General features: G+C 40.2%; 1 protein-coding gene across 2 annotated transcripts; it reads left to right on the top strand.

Moving 5' to 3' along the window:
• Positions 1 to 3,890: 3,890 nt before the first annotated feature.
• LOC124865065 (alpha-2,8-sialyltransferase 8F-like) lies at positions 3,891 to 19,261 on the top strand. Of its 2 annotated transcripts, XM_047360074.1 has the most exons (8): positions 3,891 to 4,542; positions 5,952 to 6,262; positions 6,376 to 6,450; positions 6,562 to 6,636; positions 7,114 to 7,258; positions 16,437 to 16,549; positions 16,639 to 16,731; positions 16,807 to 19,261. In XM_047360074.1, exons 2-8 carry the CDS (start codon positions 6,189 to 6,191, stop codon positions 17,282 to 17,284), a joined length of 1,053 nt encoding a protein of 350 aa, XP_047216030.1. In that variant the 5' UTR covers positions 3,891 to 4,542; positions 5,952 to 6,188; the 3' UTR covers positions 17,285 to 19,261. The 2 variants fall into 2 exon arrangements, with proteins under 2 accessions (XP_047216030.1, XP_047216029.1); XM_047360073.1 differs by lacking the exon at positions 5,952 to 6,262.
• Positions 19,262 to 19,468: the final 207 nt, after the last annotated feature.

Below are 19,468 nucleotides of genomic sequence, written 5' to 3'. Positions count from 1 at the left end.
CCAGAACTGTCCGTCGGGAGCTCCACAGGGTCAATATACACAGCCGGGCTGCTATAGCCAAACCTTTGGTCACTCATGCCAATGCCAAACGTCGGTTTTAATGGTGTGAGGAGCGCAAATCTTGGGCTGTGGACAATGTGAAACATGTATTGTTCTCTGATGAGTCCACCTTTACTGTTTTCCCCACATCCGGGAGAGTTACGGTGTGGAGAAGCCCCAAAGAAGCGTCCCACCCAGACTGTTGCATGTCCAGAGTGAAGCATGGGGGTGGATCAGTGATGGTTTGGGCTGCCATATCATGGCATTCTCTTGGCCCAATACTTGTGCTAGATGGGCGCGTCACTGCCAAGGACTACCGAACCATTCTTGAGGACCATGTGCATCCAATGGTTCAAACATTGTATCCTGAAGGTGGTGCCATGTATCAGGATGACAATGCACCAATACATATAGCAAGACTGGTGAAAGATTGGTTTGATGAACATGAAAGTGAAGTTGAACATCTCCCATGGCCTGCACAGTCACCAGATCTAAATATTATTGAGCCACTTTGGGGTGTTTTGGAGGAGCGAGTCAGGAAAAGTTTTCCTCCACCAGTATCACGTAGTGACCTGGCCACTATCCTGCAAGGAAAATGGCTTAAAATCCCTCTGACCACTGTGCAGGACTTGTATATGTCATTCCCAAGACAAATTGACGCTGTATTGGCTGCAAAAGGAGGCCCTACACCATACTAATAAATCATTGTGGTCTAAAACCAGGTGTTTCAGTTTCATTGTCCAACCCCTGTATATATATATATATTTTACCATTAAACCATGCTTTGCATGGACTTATGCTACCATAGCCTTTGCAGCAGTGTGCAACATTTACAAAATAGACTTTGTACTTCATTTGCAACACCCTTTTCACATGAGGATTTGTTAAAAAAAAATAAGGATATTGTCTAAAGGTTAATTTTGACACACTGTCAGATTTCACTTTATACTGACTGTATTTCTATTAAACTTTAAATGGAAGCTGAATATGTTAATGACTGAGAGAAAGAAAACATTAACTGTGACAGTTTTGGGAAAATCCTAAGCCTTCCGCTCGTTTAGCCACTCTCAGATTCTTCAATAAAATTTTGTTATTTTAATGTCAAAGTTATTACCAAATGTGTTGGCACGTTTGGAAGTCTCCTCATATCAGACACATAGCATTTTGCTCAAGTAGGAGTTGCATTTCTTCAATATATTATTACTCAAGTAGAAGTAAAAAGTTGTCATCCAAAGAATTACTCAAGTAAGAGCAAAATAGTATTTGATAAAAAGACTAGTAACTGATCATCTCATATAATTCAAAATATGATGTAATCAGATGGACAAAATTCTAAAGTTATGAGAAGATTCTGGTATTTAAAAGAATAAAATAAGAAATTTGTAAAATAAATTATGATCATTACAAAATAACAAATTCAGGCAGAAGAAACAGACATTTCCAAATGTAGTTTTTACATAACATAAAGTTTTTAAAACCAATACTTAGAGTTAATTTATATGTCAGTGCAAAGTACTTCTAGTCACAATATATACAGATTCCTGTATATTCAGTTGACCACCAAATGACACAGCAGGCTAGAAAATAACAGAACAATAAAGCTTGTGTACAAACAGAACAACAAGTATCACTTTAACATGAATTGTGTTTTTTGTTCCTGGTGCATTTTGGGCTAAAACATGTTTGTCCTCAATTAAGTGGCATAACTGGAGGCGGGTAGAGTAGCCAGAAATTGTACTCAAGAGTAGTGTTAATTGAAAATAATATTAATCAAGTAGAGGTATGGTGTTTTCAAAAAAAGACTCTAGCAAATGTAACAGTAAATGTCACCTCTGCCTCTCATGCTGAAGTTACAGAAAATGCAACGAAAAACTGAGTGTAATCTATGATCTGCACTTCTTTCACCACCTGTTTACAGATAGGCCCTCAGATAGTGAGAGTAAAGCAGCTATCTATAGCAAGCAGTTTTCTGATTCACTGATTACCTCTGTTTAACTGTGTGACAGACAATAGATTTAGCTTATGCAACTGCAGCGTGGTCAGGGACAGAAGCAAAAAGAGTTTAGTCAGTCTGCCGGAAGAAAATGAACACAGTCATACTTTAAGACTCAGGCGAGCGGAAAAACAAGATAGTTGCAACGTACTCGATTTGCACCTAGTGTTTCTGACATCTGCAGCAAAAACAGTGCTAGGAAAAGTTTTTTCCCCTGTGTAGATTTCTTCTGTTTTTGCTTTTTGTCACACTCATCTAGCCACATACTATGAAATGTAGGGACATCCTTCTTAAATTTTTGGTCTAAACCATTTTTCCCTCTAATTTCACAAATTCAGTCTATACAAAGTTTTGCTCTGACCTTTCCTGTCTCAGAATGACAGATGAAACCCAAAAAGCGTTGTCTTAATGGCACAACCGTTCATCATTCCTTATAATTTGGGAATCAAATGGATTTCAACATGCAAGTGAATTGGACAATGCTGGACTGTCTCTTGCATTACAAGATTATGAATGTCATCATAAAAAATACCTTCTTTGGGTTTAATATAGTTAAAAAGCTAATGGGGTCTTGAGATGGAAATGGCACCGACTGTAATACTCTAATCACTGACGTGTGTGTGTGTGTGTGTGTGTGTGTGTGTGTGTGTGTGTGTGTGTAGCATGTTGGGGGGAAACGCAACATGGCAGATTGTATTCAGTGGAAAACAAGTTAAATCTAGATATTTTCTTCAACAGCTTGCCAGAAAAACAGGCTTTCTGCTCTTTTTTGATACAGTATAAATATTTGTTAGCGCTGCGCCATTTGCCCAGAAGCTTCCTATTATATCAACACTTGCAAATCTGAGTTATCTCAGACTACCCTTCACATATCTTGCTGTGTCTCATGATGCATGACAGGTCATGCAAATATGTGAGTCTTTCTCTCACTGGTGATGTATTGTTCTCCTGTTACCCAATAACTGTTCTGGCTTCACTTCAGAAAAAAATTGTTTCAGATCTCAGTTTCAGTAAATTTGAATGTAGGGACTTGTAGTGGCAAATGATGGCTGTTATAATTTTGCATACCCATTAAAGATTTATAAAATCCAAAGATAGTGCACATCCCACATGAGAGGCATAACTACTACATTTGATCAGAATTAAATAAAGACTGAAAACACAGAAGACATTTTCCAAGAAACCCCTGTGTACCCTCTAAAAAACCTTCCACAGACTTGTCTGTTTTGGGTTGTCTATGTGTTGGCTGATGAGACTGCTTTTGCACATTTTTGCTTACTCAGGATGCAGGCATGAAGCATGATTCATTTATTGCTCACAGAACTGCAAAGGTCTATCCTGTTAAAGCCAGAATTACTGGGTACAGATGCAGTCCAGATGGGGGAGCAATTTCCCAAGATCCTCCTTCAGCTTCACCTTCAAGAGTTCATTCCTTTTTCTAGCACTGTTGAAAATACAGAGCTCTGAATGAGAGCAAAAGAACCAAGAAGTTAGAGTTTTTGCTTAATGGTTCTGTTATTTCTGCCACTGTTAAATTAGGTGATAGTTAATCTACTCTGTAATGACTAAATAGGTTTCCTTAAAGGATTTTTTCCTCTTCCAAAGTAAAACAAAACAAATCCTGTTTTTTGCAGAGCTGATACAGCTGGGAATGTTTGCCATTTGGATGAAGGTGGCTTGTGTAAATAGGTGAGATTTAGAGGCATTAGGAGTCCAACAGTGGACCAATTCAGCACTGGGAACTCATGTTACTGCCCTGCCTTCTCTTTGTGAAAATAGGAGAAGGGAGAGGGGGCTTAGGAAGTGTGGGCAGAGCACAGATGGGGGTGGGAGGGGCAAGCAAATGGAGAAGGCTGAGGCTCTGGCATGGGGGTGGAGAATAGAAAGACCTCTGCCTGTGGGACTGTGGTGGAAAGTAGGGCTGTGTGAGTTTGTCTGTTTAGGCAAATGTGGAAAGAAAAAGGGACAGAAGACAAAAACACGGTGGCTGGACCAAAAAGACATGAAAAGGACTTACAGATGAAGAGGATGGACGAAACAGCAGTTTCAATTCAACTGATCTGAACCCAAAAAGAAGGAGAGAAAGATAAAGTAGCGCTAGAGAAGACCGGGGACATGTCGGTACAGGAGGAAAGGAAAAAATCAGTGAGCAGTCTTTGACTTATGCCTCTAACAGTTGAGGGGCAAATTCAGTCACACCAGTTAGACAGGAAGACAAAGAGAGGGTCTGTTCCAAAGTGTTAGAAAACAGGTGGACACAAAGAAAAGATTGCGTATCTAGTCAGAGCAAGCAAAAACGAAAGGGAGGAGGAAATCTGAAATCATAGCAGCCGTGACAGTCAGCAGATAAAGTGGAGGTTGTAATGGAGAGGGGGAACAGAAGGTGAGGGGAGCGTAACGGGTGAGGAAGTTATGAGGGGACAGCTCTTGAAGACCTTCCTCTCTTTGATGGTCACTGTCCTGTTGGTGAGCCTTCTGACAACCTTCATGTGGTACAGGCTAGACAACAAGTAAGTTCCTCTTTTACACGGTTGGTGTTAATGTTAATCATAGAGGGAAAGCAATGCTGCTGGGATTTAACAGCAGGAGTCAAAGAGACTATTAAGACGGAAATAGTAGTAGAAGTAGTAGTAGAAGTAAGTTAGTGTTAAGAAAATTAACGGTTCCCAGCATAAGCAAATGCATCTCATGATGATTGACATGCGTAAGGAATTTTTTATTTTTTAGTCTATAAAACACAGGGAAGTCATTCATTGCAGACATCCTTCAATATCTAAATCCCAAAGTTATAAATAGAGAGGAAGAAAGTTTGCTTGGTTGATAATCATAAATATTTCTCAACATTTTGCCACAATGTTTTTCCTGCAACAAATAAGAACAGGAATCAACAACTTAATTTAAAATCTCGAACAATAAAAACAAACTCCAATTCATGCAACAGATTCAACTTGCACATTTGAAATACAATCTAATCTAAAATCAGGTCATCAAGTGAGTAGACTTGAAAACAGGAAGAGGAAGCCATGAGAACACAAGACACTCATACCATAGACCAAAGCAAGTCTCCAGCTGAGAGATGACTAAATGGCAGCGGTGCTTGCATCACAGTTTGCAGACTGGCTGCTAACGTATACGTGTACATGCAAAAGCATATCCCTTGAACCTTCTTCAGATTCAAACCACAGACTTCAATGTATTTTAGTCCTTTTTTATGTGATTAACCTAAGCAGAGTAGTGTGGTGTGCATCTGTGTTAATGGTTCCTGAAATAAAACTTTGTAGAAATAGTTTTGCGGAAGTATTTTTTGCAGAGTACGAGTTTGAAATTTTTGCCCATACTTCCATGCAAAAGAGCTTAAACTCCATCAGAGTACATGGACTTTGACAGGGCCCTTCGAACACATGAATATACTTTGATAAAAACCATTCCATTGTAGCTATGGCTGTATATTTAGCGCTGCTCTTGCTGGAAGGAGCTTAAAAAGCTTCAAGACCTGCCCCTGTTTCTTAGACAAGACGAAACCAACAACAGGTTTTGTCTTGCCAGTCTGGATAAAGGCCAGATTTGTGGGGTGCGGGACTAATAGTTGAGGTGTCTACCAATTCACCCATGCAAGCTGTGGGTCTCTGCAGTTCCTCCATGAGTTTCCATGAATTTCTTGGCAGCTTCTCTGATTATTGCTTCCCTTGCCTGGCCCGTCAGTTTAGGTGGGTCACAGGTCTTGGTAGGTTTGTAGTAGAATATGGTAGCATACTCTTTCCACACATGATTTATTGAACAGTGCCCTGTCAGATGTTTACAGCTTGGCATATTGTTTTTTAACCTAAATATTCATAATTCTCCACAACTTCATCCCTGATCTGTCTACAGGGTTTCTTGGTTTTCATGATTGTGTTTATTCATTTATGTTTTCTAACAGGCCTCTGAGGACTTCACAGAACAGCTGGATTTATACTGAGATTCAGTAACACACAAGTGGACCATATTTACATATTAGCTGAATTCTCAGGCTATTAATGGTGCTGGATTTTTTTAAAGGAACATTCTTCCAGAGTAAAAGGGGCTTGATAAAAATGCACAGCACTGTTCAGTGGTGATACCATTGGTCCTTTTACTTTGCTTAGCAATTTCACGCTACGTTCGGTGGACCTGTCACATGGAATACAGTCAAGTGTCTGGTTGTGATGTGACAAAATGTAAGAGTTCAAGGAGTATGAAGACTTTCTCAAGGTAGTAAATGTTTAAGGGTTTATTCATTAAGACCTGCACATGTTTGATCACATGCAAACAACAGATCTGCAATGATTAAGCTCTTGTCTTATGAAAGCTTATATTTTCCACAGTAATGTGCAACCTCAGCGATCACATCCTCAAAAGAATAGTGCTCCTAAATCCTCTGCTTCATGCAAAGACTGCAGGTGAGAAAAAAACTGATGCAGCCTTGTTTATACCACAATCAAAAGAAGTCATAACAGGAATACTGAGATGACAAACATCACAGTGTATCTGCATGTGTTTATCTATGACAGGGAGAATATAAATAAAGTGTTAGAGCTCTACTCAGGAGCCTGGAAGAAACAAGAGGCGAGTTACCAAACGTTCAGGTAAGATGTTAAACGGCCTAAAAGCGCTGAATCTGCATCTTTTATTCTGTTCGAGTCAGAATAATGAAACTAAAGGAGCAGTTTTATATTTTTGATATTTTTATGGAGACAGTCTATAATCAGTCTGTGAAATTTGACCTTAAAAATACGTTAAAGACATAATTGATGACCAGACTTGCCTTTCATTGATAAGAGGATGCCTAACCACAGACCAGGAAGGAGAGCAGAATAGAAACAAGGATTAAGAAAGAGGAACTAGACTGCATTATGTAAATATAACTTTTCAACTTCCCTTTATTGTAATGTAACACATTATTTTCATTAAATTACTACTGACAGCTTTATCTATTTCTTGATCTATCTACCAGATTTAAAACCTAAATAAGTGTGTCAGTCTTGGTATATTTTAAGTGAAATGGGAAATCTTATGTTGTTAACTTCACTGTGAGAGTCATCAGAGTACTTGTGGCTCCCCAGGTCGCAGCTGAGCACCAAGTGCCATGGTTTTGAGAAGGCCACCATTACCCAGACGAACACTCCAGTGGGAACAAAGCTTGTTTATGATGGAGACAGGAAGAGAACGCTTCAGGTGAACCTGGAGATTTTCAGCACCTTTTATAAAGTAGGTAATTTTCTATTTCCATTTGAAACCAGATAACTGTAGTAATCTGCGGTTGAATGTTGTACCACTGTTTTATATCCCCTGCCTGTATTAGAGTAATAGGCAGTTCTGTTTTTGCTTTTGTGTCATCAAACAAATTTTGATATCAGAACAATATAATCTGAGTAAATAAAAAATGCTGTGTTTCAGAGGGTTTCATATATTAAAGCAAAAATGGAGTTCAGTTTAAATAGCCACACCCAGGTCAGATAATTACCGGACCTGTAGAATCAATAAAACATAAAATCTATCTGACAAAATAAGTTGTCCAAAGCATTACAAAAAGCATTACATTATGGACTGATCTTAGGAAATTTCAGAACAGATGAGAAGCTTACAAAGGCTTACAAAGGTTTTTCCAGTGCTTTTGGACTCCGGTGAACAACAAGAGCCATGCAACAGTTCATAGGAGTGACTGGACTACTAAAATTACCCTAGAAGCACATAACAACTCATCCTGAAGGTAACAAAAAAACAAAATGAACAAGAAAAAAATTATAAAGCAGTTCGGACCCCACCTGCCTCTGTTAAAGTCAGTGTTTATTATTCAGCAGTATGAAAGAGACTGGGAAAATGCCATCCATGGGAGAATTCCAAGGCTAAAAATAACACAAAGGCCCCTCTCAACTTTGACAATAAAACATTTTCAGGTATGTGTCCTCTTGCATATGATGGAAAACAGAAATTTTACCAGTCTAACATGGTATTTTAGGTTTTGTGTTCTGAGTGCTTTACTGCTTTACGACCTGGTTGACTTCCTTCAATTGGTGAAACCATGAATTCTTCTCTCTACCAGAAAATTCTGAAGGATAATGTCTGGCCATCCCATTGTAACCTTTAACTTAAGCACGATTGGGTTATGCAGCAAGACAATGATCCAAAGCACACCAGCATTTCACCTCTGACTGACTCAAAATTATTACATAAACGTTTTTATTTTATTTATTTATTTTTTTTTTTTGTTCGAATAGCCTGGCCAAAGTCTAGACCTAAATCTGTCTGAGATGCTGAGGCCTTACGTTCTTGCTCAAAATGTCATGGTGTGGTGAAAGAAGGAGTGTGGCTGTGGAAAAATTAAGTTTTAATGAACAAAAAATAAGGCGGTAAACTTTCAAGGCAGTCACAGGAAGAATAATAAACTGGGTAATGGGAGCAATCATAGCAGACTAACAAACCATAACCAGAGGAATCCAACGATGAACAGAGAGAAATCATGCGCTTAAATTCTGAGGCAGCGGAGGAGAAATGACAAGCCAGCCAAAAGAGCAATCGGAGAAGATGTGTATCAGCTGTGACAGAAGGAAAGCAGGGAATCTGAAGGTGTTGGACCACTTGTTTGCTGAATATTGGACTATTTGCACGTTGCTGGACGCCACCAGGCCTCCTGGCGTTTTTGGCCATTTTGTATCCAGGACATTGCGACTAATATGACGGGATGCCCCATGTCTGACGTCACAGGGCGCTATATATGGAGGCACCCATTTTGAACACCCCGCATTCAGCTGGAGATCGTGACCCGATCCCCAACATCTGAAGCATCACCTGGAGAAGAGTCCCGAGTGGATCTCATTTATTCTCTCTCGTTGGCCAACGAACAATTCATAACTGAGGTTTCTGGACTAAGAAGGCCAGAAATTTCACTTTGCCGATCGAAGACGTGAGTTTAACACTTAACTAAAAACACAGAGTTCGAGAGACGAACCGCCACCGTGTTTCATCCTAAGTCAACTTTGATGGTCAGATCACGTTTTTCCCTTTTCGCCAAGGAGGCCAAAGGACGAAGACTGACCGCTTTCTTGGAGTTTAACTGCGGACGTGCAGCCACGCTTCACCCCCCTTTTTCCCTCTCACTCGCTGCCCTAGAAGGAAACTTCACCAAGTAAAACCCATCCTTTGTTTTAATCTTTTCATTTCTTTATTAGGAATAGCCGGGCAGGGTAGAGGAGATTTTTAGTGCAGTTAGAGTCTAATGTGTTCTGAATGATATGTGCATGTAACCTTGTTATTGAAACTTTGATGTGCTGTGTGACATCTGGAAGCCACTGCGCTCTCTGTGCGTGTTTTGTGGGGTATTTACCACCTGAGAGTCAGCGCAGGTGCGCTGTGAGACTGGATTGCTAAAATAACCTCATGGTGAAATTCCCCATTTTCTTGGTCTTCAACCTCACTGCTTGCTAGCTTGCTGCCAAAAGTTTTATAACTCTTTGTCTGCTCAGGAGTTGGGGGAGGTTTTATGAGTCAGAATAACTGAGTTACAGTTGGAGCTGCGCCTCCCACCCTCCACTCAACCCCACACCCCTTTGTCATATTCTCATTTTTGCCATAACTGCTGGTTGATTCAATACACACCCACTGCTGTTTTCTTTATTTTGCTTAGTTAGATAATTTACCCCTTTTATGTAGAACTTTGCATGTTGAGTAGGTGATTTAATAAATGTTCACGTAGATGATAACAGAAGGCGTTCTGTGTTTATTTTGTACAAGAGTTATTTGTCAGTCAAGATAAGGTTAAAGTTCCACACGTTTCGGCAGAAACGGTCGATTAAACAGTGACATCTCCGGTAATAGTTATTAATTATTACGGAGTAGTTAACGGTTGTAATTGTCAAAGGCGTTGAGCCACAATTACAACACCAGAAACATCTCTGGTCTCAATTCATAAATGAGGATTTTGGTTAAGAATTGATTTTGTCAAATTATGATTTTTAATTATAATTATTGATCAAGATTAATCAATCAATAACCATAACTCCCAACAAGGGGAAGAGACAAATTAACACAAATGGAGCTGAACTGAGACATAAAGAAACCATTAAGCTACAGTGGAAAATAAAGAAAGATCTAAGAGAAATAAATCCAAATGTAAAAACAACAGGACACATAAATAAAGGCAACAACTTACTAACAATAATGAGCACAGCAAAATTAACCGAATAGGGCAGGACCAAAAGAACATAAAAAACAAAAAGGGAAAGGTCAAAACCCAAACATCTACAGATCATGACACAAAAACCATCCAATGTCACTCAATTAAAACATTCTGCAACAAGAGTTGGCCAATATTCCTCCACAGTGATGTGAAAGACAATCACAAATATATCACTAATGATAGACAGCAATTATTACCACCCAGTATGGCATACCCATACTGGGGGTAATTAATTTTACATGACGCCGGTTGGGTTGGGATACGTTTTTTCACTTAATAAATGCAGTGATCAAACCTTGCAGTTTTATTGACTGTGTGATAAAAAAGAAAAAGCAGAAGAAATCTACAAGCAGGCAGCTACTTTTTCACATCACTGTAAACAAAACCAGACCATATATCCAACGAATGAATCCTGACATATGTAAGTAAATATGGGATGCTGGTCTTTTTGGGTCTTCACCATTTCAAACCTTTGCAGTTTTGATTGTTTTGCAACCAACATTTTCTAGTATATAATGGCTCATCTTTTCTGGGAACGTGCCAGTCATGCATCAATTCACATCCACCTTAGGGACGTGTTTTTTACCTGCTTTGAAAACCACTGATTTAAAGAAATAATCTATGATCTGCTCCTAGTTTAGCATAAGGAAATGTATTTATGTAAAAAGAGATCATATCTACCAGTAGGAGATCAGACATTGTTATTTTGGTTTAATCGGGGCTCATAAGATCAGGGATCAGGACCACAGTTAAAGGAAATAAGTTGTCATATAAAGTCTGCAGAGAATATTATACATATAAAATTACACTCTACATTAAATCAATGCACAGACTGGTATGTAATTGGTTGCTTCCTGACAAAAATGGAAGAAGGTTCAGATAAAAGCAGGATTGGGGCCTGGTGATGGGAAAAACTGACCCAGAGGTCAGAGGTAACATTTTGTAGGCTCAATTTAAAAGACCAAATGGCACTACCACTCTAAACGCATAATTTCTAGAATTGCGCCGCTCAAGGTGGCAGCAGGTTGGAGTAGCTCTGTTACTTTTGATTCTGATTTATTCTTTTTTGGGAACTATTCCTCTTGTGGTGGATACAGTTGATTTTTTTTTGGATGACTGTCCACTCCAGTGTCGGATGCTGTGCAGCTTGGAGGATTTTTCTTAATACTTTCTATTTTTGGACATTTGTTATGATGCATTGCCATGGCAACGGGGTTGTTTCTTACAACCGGGAGCAGCTGATTAATATCTCAAAAGCTCAGATAATACTTCAGCTACAACCCCAAATCCCTGATGAGTTGAAAAGGAGACGCCGTGGATGCAGAGCAGGAGCTAAGAGAAGAGAGAGAAGGAGGAAGTTCAAACCATCTCTTCCGTCGATTTTGATGGGCAATGTGAGATCGTTGGGAAACAAGTTGGATGAACTCCAAGCCGTACAAAGGACCCAGCCAGAGTACCGGGCATTCAGTATCATGTGTTTTACTGAGATATGGCTGCAGGATCATATCCCCGACTCCAGCGTCTCCCTGCCGGGCTTTTTAACCATACGAGCAAACAGAGATTTAAAGAGGAGCAGCAAATGTAAAGGAGGTGGACTGGCAGTACTTGTGAACAACAGATGGTGTAATCCAGGACATGTTACTGTGAAGTGTCATCTCTGCAGTCCAGATATTGAACTGTTGGCAGTAAGTTTTCGTCCATATTATTTACCCAGAGTTCACCAGTGTTATTTTGGCAACAGTTTACGTTCCACCTTCCGCTGTTGCTGACACTGCATGTGATGCCATCAGTTCAGTTGTTGCTAAGCTATAGACACAAAACCCCAATGCTTTTGTGGCAATTTCTGGTGATTTTAACCATGCTTCACTCTCTGCTACACTTCCAACGTTTCAACAATTTGTCAGGTGCTCTACCAGAGAAAACAAAACATTAGATTTGTTTTATGCAAATGTCAAGGACTCATACATCTCTACAGCAAGACCTCCTCTAGGCAAATCAGATCACAATCTTGTTTTTCTCTGCTCGAAATATAAGCCCCTTGTTCAGAGGCAACCTGTAATAAAGAGGACTGTGAGAAAATGGTCACAAGAAGCTGAAGAAGCTCTGCAAGGTTGCTTTGAGGCTACAGACTGGGATGCACTGTGCCAGCCACATGGAGATGACATCAATGCCATGACTGAGTGTGAAACCGACTATATAAACTTCTGTGTGGATAACATCATCCCCACCAGAACCGTGAGATGCTTCCCCAATAACAAACATTGGATCACCAGTGACCTGAAGCACCTGCTTAACAAGAAAAAAAGAGCCTTCAGAGAGGGAGACAGAGAATTATTGAGGATTATACAGAGGCAACTTAAAGTCAAGATAAGAGACAGCAAGGAGGTGTACAAGAAGAAGCTGGAGAGCAAGCTCCAGCAAAACAATATCAGAGATGTGTGGACAGGGATGAACAAGATCACAGGCTTCAAGCAGAAGGACGAACAGACCGATGGAGGTCTGGACAGAGCCAATGAACTGAACACATTCTTCAATAGGTTCAGTTCAGAAACCATCTTCACATCCTCCTCTCCTGCTCACAGCCAAACAGACATTCCATCTTCCTTTGACCCACAGGACCCACAGCTGTCCAGTAACACTTCACATTTTTTATCTTCCACCTCAGCCCTAGACCCTTCTGCTTCTACATGTTTGCCTTCAACCATATCAGAAGATGCTGATGCTTCCTTTGCTTCCCCCTTCCACCTGTGTGTCTCAAGAAGTCAGGTGAAGAGACAACTGGAGAGACTGAATCGGAATAAGGCTGCAGGTCCAGATCATGTCAGCCCTAGAGTCCTGAAGGGCTGTGCAGAGCAGCTCTGTGGGATTCTGCAGCACCTCTTCAACCTTAGCCTGGCCCAGAAGAAGGTTCCGGTGTTGTGGAAGACCTCCTGTCTTGTTCCGGTACCAAAGAAAACTCACCCATCAGTCCTCAATGACTATAGACCTGTTCCCCTGACATCTCACATCATGAAGGTCCTAGAGAGACTCCTGCTGGCCCACCTGAGTAAGCAAACAGTAAACCATCAGGACCCCCTTCAGTTTGCTTATCGCTGTGGAGTTGGAGTTGAAGATGCCATCATACACCTGCTTCAACAAACCCACTGTCATCTGTACAAAGCCAGTAGCACTGTGAGGATCATGTTCTTTGATTTCTCCAGTGCATTTAATACAATCCAACCTGATTTGCTTTGTCAGAAACTCCAGAAGACTCAGGTGGAGGCCTCAACAATCTCCTGGATTAAAGACTACCTGACAAACAGACCACAGTTTGTGAGACTGAAGGGTTGTCTAACCAGGTAGTCAGCAGCACAGGAGCACCACAGGGGACTGTACTCTCACCATTCCTCTTCACTCTGTACACCTCAGACTTCCAGTACAAGACAGACTCCTGTCATCTGCAGAAATACTCGGATGATTCTGCAGTCGTGGGGTGGATCAGAGATGGACAAGAAGCTGAGTACAGGAAGGTGGTGGACCGCTTTGTGGCATGGTGTGGAAACAATCATCTAATTTTGAACGTGACTAAAACAAAGGAGATGATTGTAGATTTTAAGAGAAACAGGAATAAGTCAAAAACTATTTCTATCATGGGAGAAGAAGTGGAGGTGGTGGAGGAGTATAAATACCTCGGTGTTCACCTGGACAACAGACTAGAGTGGAGATGCAACTGTGAAGCCATCTACAAGAAGGGACAGAGCAGACTGTACTTCTTGAGGAAGCTTAGGTCCTTTGGTGTTTGCAGCAAGATGTTGCATATCTTCTATAAGTCTGTTGTGGAGAGTGTGATCTCTTCTACCATCTTCTGCTGGGGAAGCAGCATCAGAGCCAGGGACTTAAAAAAGCTCAACAAGCTGATAAAAAAAGCTGGCTCTGTTCTGGGGACTCCTCTGGAACCTCTGGAGATCATTGTGGAAAGACGGATTCTTCATAAAATGAAGAACATTATGGAGAACCCTGAGCATCCTCTTCATGAGACTGTCTTACAACAACAGAGTGTCTTCAGTCAGAGGCTTCTTCAGATCTGCTGTAAGACGGAGCGCTACAGGAGATCCTTCCTGCCCACAGCCATCAGCATCTACAACGGCTCTTTGAGGAAACCTTCATAATATGAGCTACAACAACATTTAATTTCCCTTTGGGATTAATAAAGTATTTTTGAATTTTGAATTTGAATAACAAAAAGAAGTGGGAATCCCCAACCCCCCTAGGAGGAACACGAAAAACGTTGAGGTACAGGGGAAAAGTTGAAATGTTTTTAATCCTTAAGTAATATTACAGGTCCTTCTCAAAAAATTAGCATATTGTGATAAAGTTCATTATTTTCCATAATGTCATGATGAAAATTTAACATTCATATATTTTAGATTCATTGCACACTAACTGAAATATTTCAGGTCTTTTATTGTCTTAATACGGATGATTTTGGCATACAGCTCATGAAAACCCAAAATTCCTATCTCACAAAATTAGCATATCATTAAAAGGGTCTCTAAACAAGCTATGAACCTAATCATCTGAATCAACGAGTTAACTCTAAACACCTGCAAAAGATTCCTGAGGCCTTTAAAACTCCCAGCCTGGTTCATCACTCAAAACCCCAATCATGGGTAAGACTGCCGACCTGACTGCTGTCCAGAAGGCCACTATTGACACCCTCAAGCAAGAGGGTAAGACACAGAAAGAAATTTCTGAACGAATAGGCTGTTCCCAGAGTGCTGTATCAAGGCACCTCAGTGGGAAGTCTGTCGGAAGGAAAAAGTGTGGCAGAAAACGCTGCACAATGAGAAGAGGGGACCGGACCCTGAGGAAGATTGTGGAGAAGGGCCGATTCCAGACCTTGGGGGACCTGCGGAAGCAGTGGACTGAGTCTGGAGTAGAAACATCCAGAGCCACCGTGCACAGGCGTGTGCAGGAAATGGGCTACAGGTGCCGCATTCCCCAGACCTGGGCTACAGAGAAGCAGCACTGGACTGTTGCTCAGTGGTCCAAAGTACTTTTTTCGGATGAAAGCAAATTCTGCATGTCATTCGGAAATCAAGGTGCCAGAGTCTGGAGGAAGACTGGGGAGAAGGAAATGCCAAAATGCCAGAAGTCCAGTGTCAAGTACCCACAGTCAGTGATGGTCTGGGGTGCCGTGTCAGCTGCTGGTGTTGGTCCACTGTGTTTTATCAAGGGCAGGGTCAATGCAGCTAGCTATCAGGAGATTTTGGAGCACTTCATGCTTCCATCTGCTGAAAAGCTTTATGGAGATGAAGATTTCATTTTTCAGCACGACGTGGCACCTGCTCACAGTGCCAAAACCACTGGTAAATGGTTTACTGACCATGGTATCACTGTGCTCAATTGGCCTGCCAACTCTCCTGACCTGAACCCCATAGAGAATCTGTGGGATATTGTGAAGAGAACGTTGAGACACTCAAGACCCAACACTCTGGATGAGCTAAATGCCGCTATCGAAGCATCCTGGGCCTCCATAAGACCTCATCAGTGCCACAGGCTGATTGCCTCCATGCCACGCCGCATTGAAGCAGTCATTTCTGCCAAAGGATTCCCGACCAAGTATTGAGTGCATAACTGTACATGATTATTTGAAGGTTGACGTTTTTTGTATTAAAAACACTTTTCTTTTATTGGTCAGATGAAATATGCTAATTTTGTGAGATAGGAATTTTGGGTTTTCATGAGCTGTATGCCAAAATCATCCGTATTAAGACAATAAAGGACCTGAAATATTTCAGTTAGTGTGCAATGAATCTAAAATATATGAATGTTAAATTTTCATCATGACATTATGGAAAATAATGAACTTTATCACAATATGCTAATATTTTGAGAAGGACCTGTATATAGAAGTATAGCTAAAACAAGTTTAGAATATTGTGAAAAAGTTTAATATTTTTTGTCAGTCATTCCAGAAAGTTAAACTCATATGTTATATAGATTCATTTCACCTAGAGTGAAATATTTCAAGCCTTAATTTTTGTAATTTTTAAGATTATGGCTTATGGTTTATAAAAACCCAAAATTGAATAAAGGTTTGAAATACACTATATTGCCTAAAGTATTTGTCTGTCTACTTTTACATGTACATAAACTTTGATGACATTAACTCGCATTAATCTTGGATTAATCTTGGATAATTCATACTTTGTGTTGTGTTGATTCCAGGGGCATCCTTTCCCAAATAAAACATGGCACACATGTGCTGTTGTTGGGAATGGTGGGATTCTGGCAAACAGCAGCTGTGGTAAAATGATTGACTCAGCTGAGTTTGTTATCAGGTGAGAACTTTTTCCAGATTTTTCACATTATAAAACTCCACATTTGGAAATATCCTCCACTACTAACTGTGCACGTGTTAATTCATCAGGTGCAATCTACCTCCTTTGTCTAATGGGTATGAGAAACATGTGGGCATCAAGACAGACCTTGTGACAGCAAACCCAAGCATCCTTTTGGAAAAGTGAGTACTTTTCCCACCTTAAATAATATTACTTTAGTTTGTACCTTTTTTATCAGACCATCTTTATGTTTGTAGGTTTGGGGGTCTCATGGGACGTCGACGTATGTTTGTGGAGAGTCTGCGCAGCTATAGCCACTCTTTGTTGCTTCTTCCTGCCTTCTCCTTTGCCCACAACACTCCTGTGTCTCTACGGGCTTTTTACACACTGGAGGACTTTGAAAGCCCCATCAGACCAATCTTCTTCAATCCAGGGTACCTCAAGAGTCTGGCCCTCTTCTGGCGCTCTCAGGGCCTAAGAACAGTACGGCTCAGCACTGGTATCATAATGACAAGCCTAGCTCTGGAACTCTGTGACAACGTGCAGCTGTATGGATTCTGGCCCTTCGATGTTCATCCACATAGCTTTCAAACCCTTACTAACCACTATTATGATGACAGGAAAACCAAAGCAAAGTTCCACGCCATGCCAGATGAGTTTAACCACTTGTTGCATTTGCACACACAGGGCGTGCTCAAATTACACCTGGGAGAATGCAAAGCAGGGGCAAACTAGACCCTTTAGGAAAAATAGCAAAGTGCCTTCTCTGTTGCTTCAGGATGAAACCCATCTTTAAGACATTTATAATCTTATTTTAAATAAGTGGACTGTATGGAATAGACCGAGCATAACCCCACAATTCAGCAAATCTATCAGCAGCTACAAACTTGTACTCTGATTGAAATGCAACCATAAGAAGACAAGGAGCAGCCTGTAAATGAGGTTACATTTTTTTCTCCAACTTTATTTATTGTGTTTTGTTCTAGCTGAAGTCAGGTGGGAGTTGTGATGTAACATGTGTGCCCTTGTGAGGCCATTTTCCAGTATCTTATGTTCTTATGTTATTGTAATTTTAGGTCTGGGTGGATGTGAGTTAAAGGAAACCAAATACCTCCTTTAGAAGACTTTTGTGACTAAAACGAACACCAGCAAACTGAATGTAAAGGTTTTAACACATTTCACCACTTTGAAAGTTTTGTTTAGAGGGAAATATACCTGCCTAAATCACATGAATGTGCTGATACTGAACGTTTTCTTCGCTCTGACAGACTTTGGATGAGTGATGGGACCTTTGTTGACTTAAATAAAGGCATCCTGATAGAAATACATGTTGCACTAATCTTCACTGACATCACAACACCACTAACAGATCTTAGGTGCTTTTGGGAACACTTTGTCTGTTCTGTTAAGTTTTCTATTGAGGTTACCAGCCTTGAAAAAATATTATACTGCCACTTTGTGGTGGGAAATATGTATTGCTGCATTGTCAGCACCAGTCTGGATAGAACAGAGTAATTTTGTATGTTTGCTGCACTGAAAGTAAAGGGGCCGAATAATATTTTCAGTTTTTTATTTGTTAAAAAAGTTTGACACATCCAATACATTTTATTCCACTTCACGATAGTGTCCCACTTGTTGTTGATTCTTCACAAAAAATTTGAATTTTATATCTTTATGTTTGAAGCCTGAAATGTGGCAAGAGGTTGAAAAGTTCAACGGGGCCGAGTACTTTCGCAAGGTACTGTATATCAGGACAAATATGAATTACCTTGAAAATGTTTTTGGGTCTTTGTCTTAAATTATGTGGCAGTTGCTTTCTTTGTCAGTCAGCAATGCCAAATATTGATAGGGCTTCTTTTTGGGTTGTAAGTATAGCTACAGAAAAGCGCAATAAACAGTCCTGTCAACTCAGATGAGTTAATGCATATTCAGCTTGAAGCTTTAACTTTCAAACTGGAGAATTAGACTCTGAAAAAAGGGACAGTGACCTTTTTTATACTATAGTGATTTGTTTCATACAAGTTATCACACTTTAATTACAAAAAAAAACACCCACTGTGACCACAGAAAGTTATATACATATGTATGTGTGCTTGTGTTCAAGAGGAAGAAGAGAATCTCAAATTGGCATAGCAAACATTTGGCATGGCAAACAGCAGAAAGGGAAGATTATGAGCCACAAAGAAACAAAGGGTGACAGAAATAGCAGGTGAAGTTAGAAGGAGGAGGAATTATGAGGGGATTGCTTTTACTCTAATCTGAATTTCCTGTTTATGGTGAGGCTACTGACAGCTGTCATCTGGAATAGATTCAACAAGTAAGGTCCCTTTGAACTTAAACTATGTCGATCTATGTTGGATGAGTTTTAACTAGGTGATGTATGGATCAAATGTACAAAAGGCAAAGGCAGGCTGCTGGGATTTGACTAAAGTGGTAGAAGGTCCGTATATATCAGACGAGAAACAATTTAACTGCACAGTGTATTGTGTTGCATTTGCAATCATAATGTGGGGGTATGAAATATTTCTGACATCAGATACTGCTATAGTGAAAATGACAACACAATGTCTCTCTAAAGCTTACACATGATGCATAAGAAGCATCATATGCACTAAAGTGAAAAGCCTGATTAAGCCTGATAGCCTGTGGTAATTAACAAATAATATGTATGTAATAAAACCCAGTTTCAATAAATATGCTGTAATAATTTTATCAGTCTCAAATTTCTCAACATCTGTCAGAAGTGTGAATTCCCTTGAAATGGAAGGAGGTGCTGAACATTTTTCTGCTTATCAGTAAGTGGGATATTTTCAACACAGGAACAGCGTGTACAGAACAAAGCAAGGAAAGCAGGCGAGAACAAACTGTTTTCTGCTTCATGTAATCAACTGTCAACTCAACATATTCAACATTGTATCC

This window comes from Girardinichthys multiradiatus, chromosome Y (assembly GCF_021462225.1).
Source record: "Girardinichthys multiradiatus isolate DD_20200921_A chromosome Y, DD_fGirMul_XY1, whole genome shotgun sequence".
NCBI classification, from domain to species: Eukaryota; Metazoa; Chordata; class Actinopteri; order Cyprinodontiformes; family Goodeidae; genus Girardinichthys; species Girardinichthys multiradiatus.
The sequence above is the reverse complement of the archived record's forward strand: the minus strand, read 5'-3'. Positions and strand labels throughout refer to the sequence as shown.

Bases quoted from the DNA above. Each gene is read 5' to 3' on its own strand.
- LOC124865065 (XM_047360073.1), top strand. From the start codon at position 4,445: ATGAGGGGACAGCTCTTGAAGACCTTCCTCTCTTTGATGGTCACTGTC. The intron at 6,637-7,113 runs GTAAGATGTTAA...GTGGCTCCCCAG, and splicing joins GCGAGTTACCAAACGTTCAG to GTCGCAGCTGAGCACCAAGT. The intron at 7,259-16,436 runs GTAGGTAATTTT...TGTTGATTCCAG, and splicing joins TTTTCAGCACCTTTTATAAA to GGGCATCCTTTCCCAAATAA.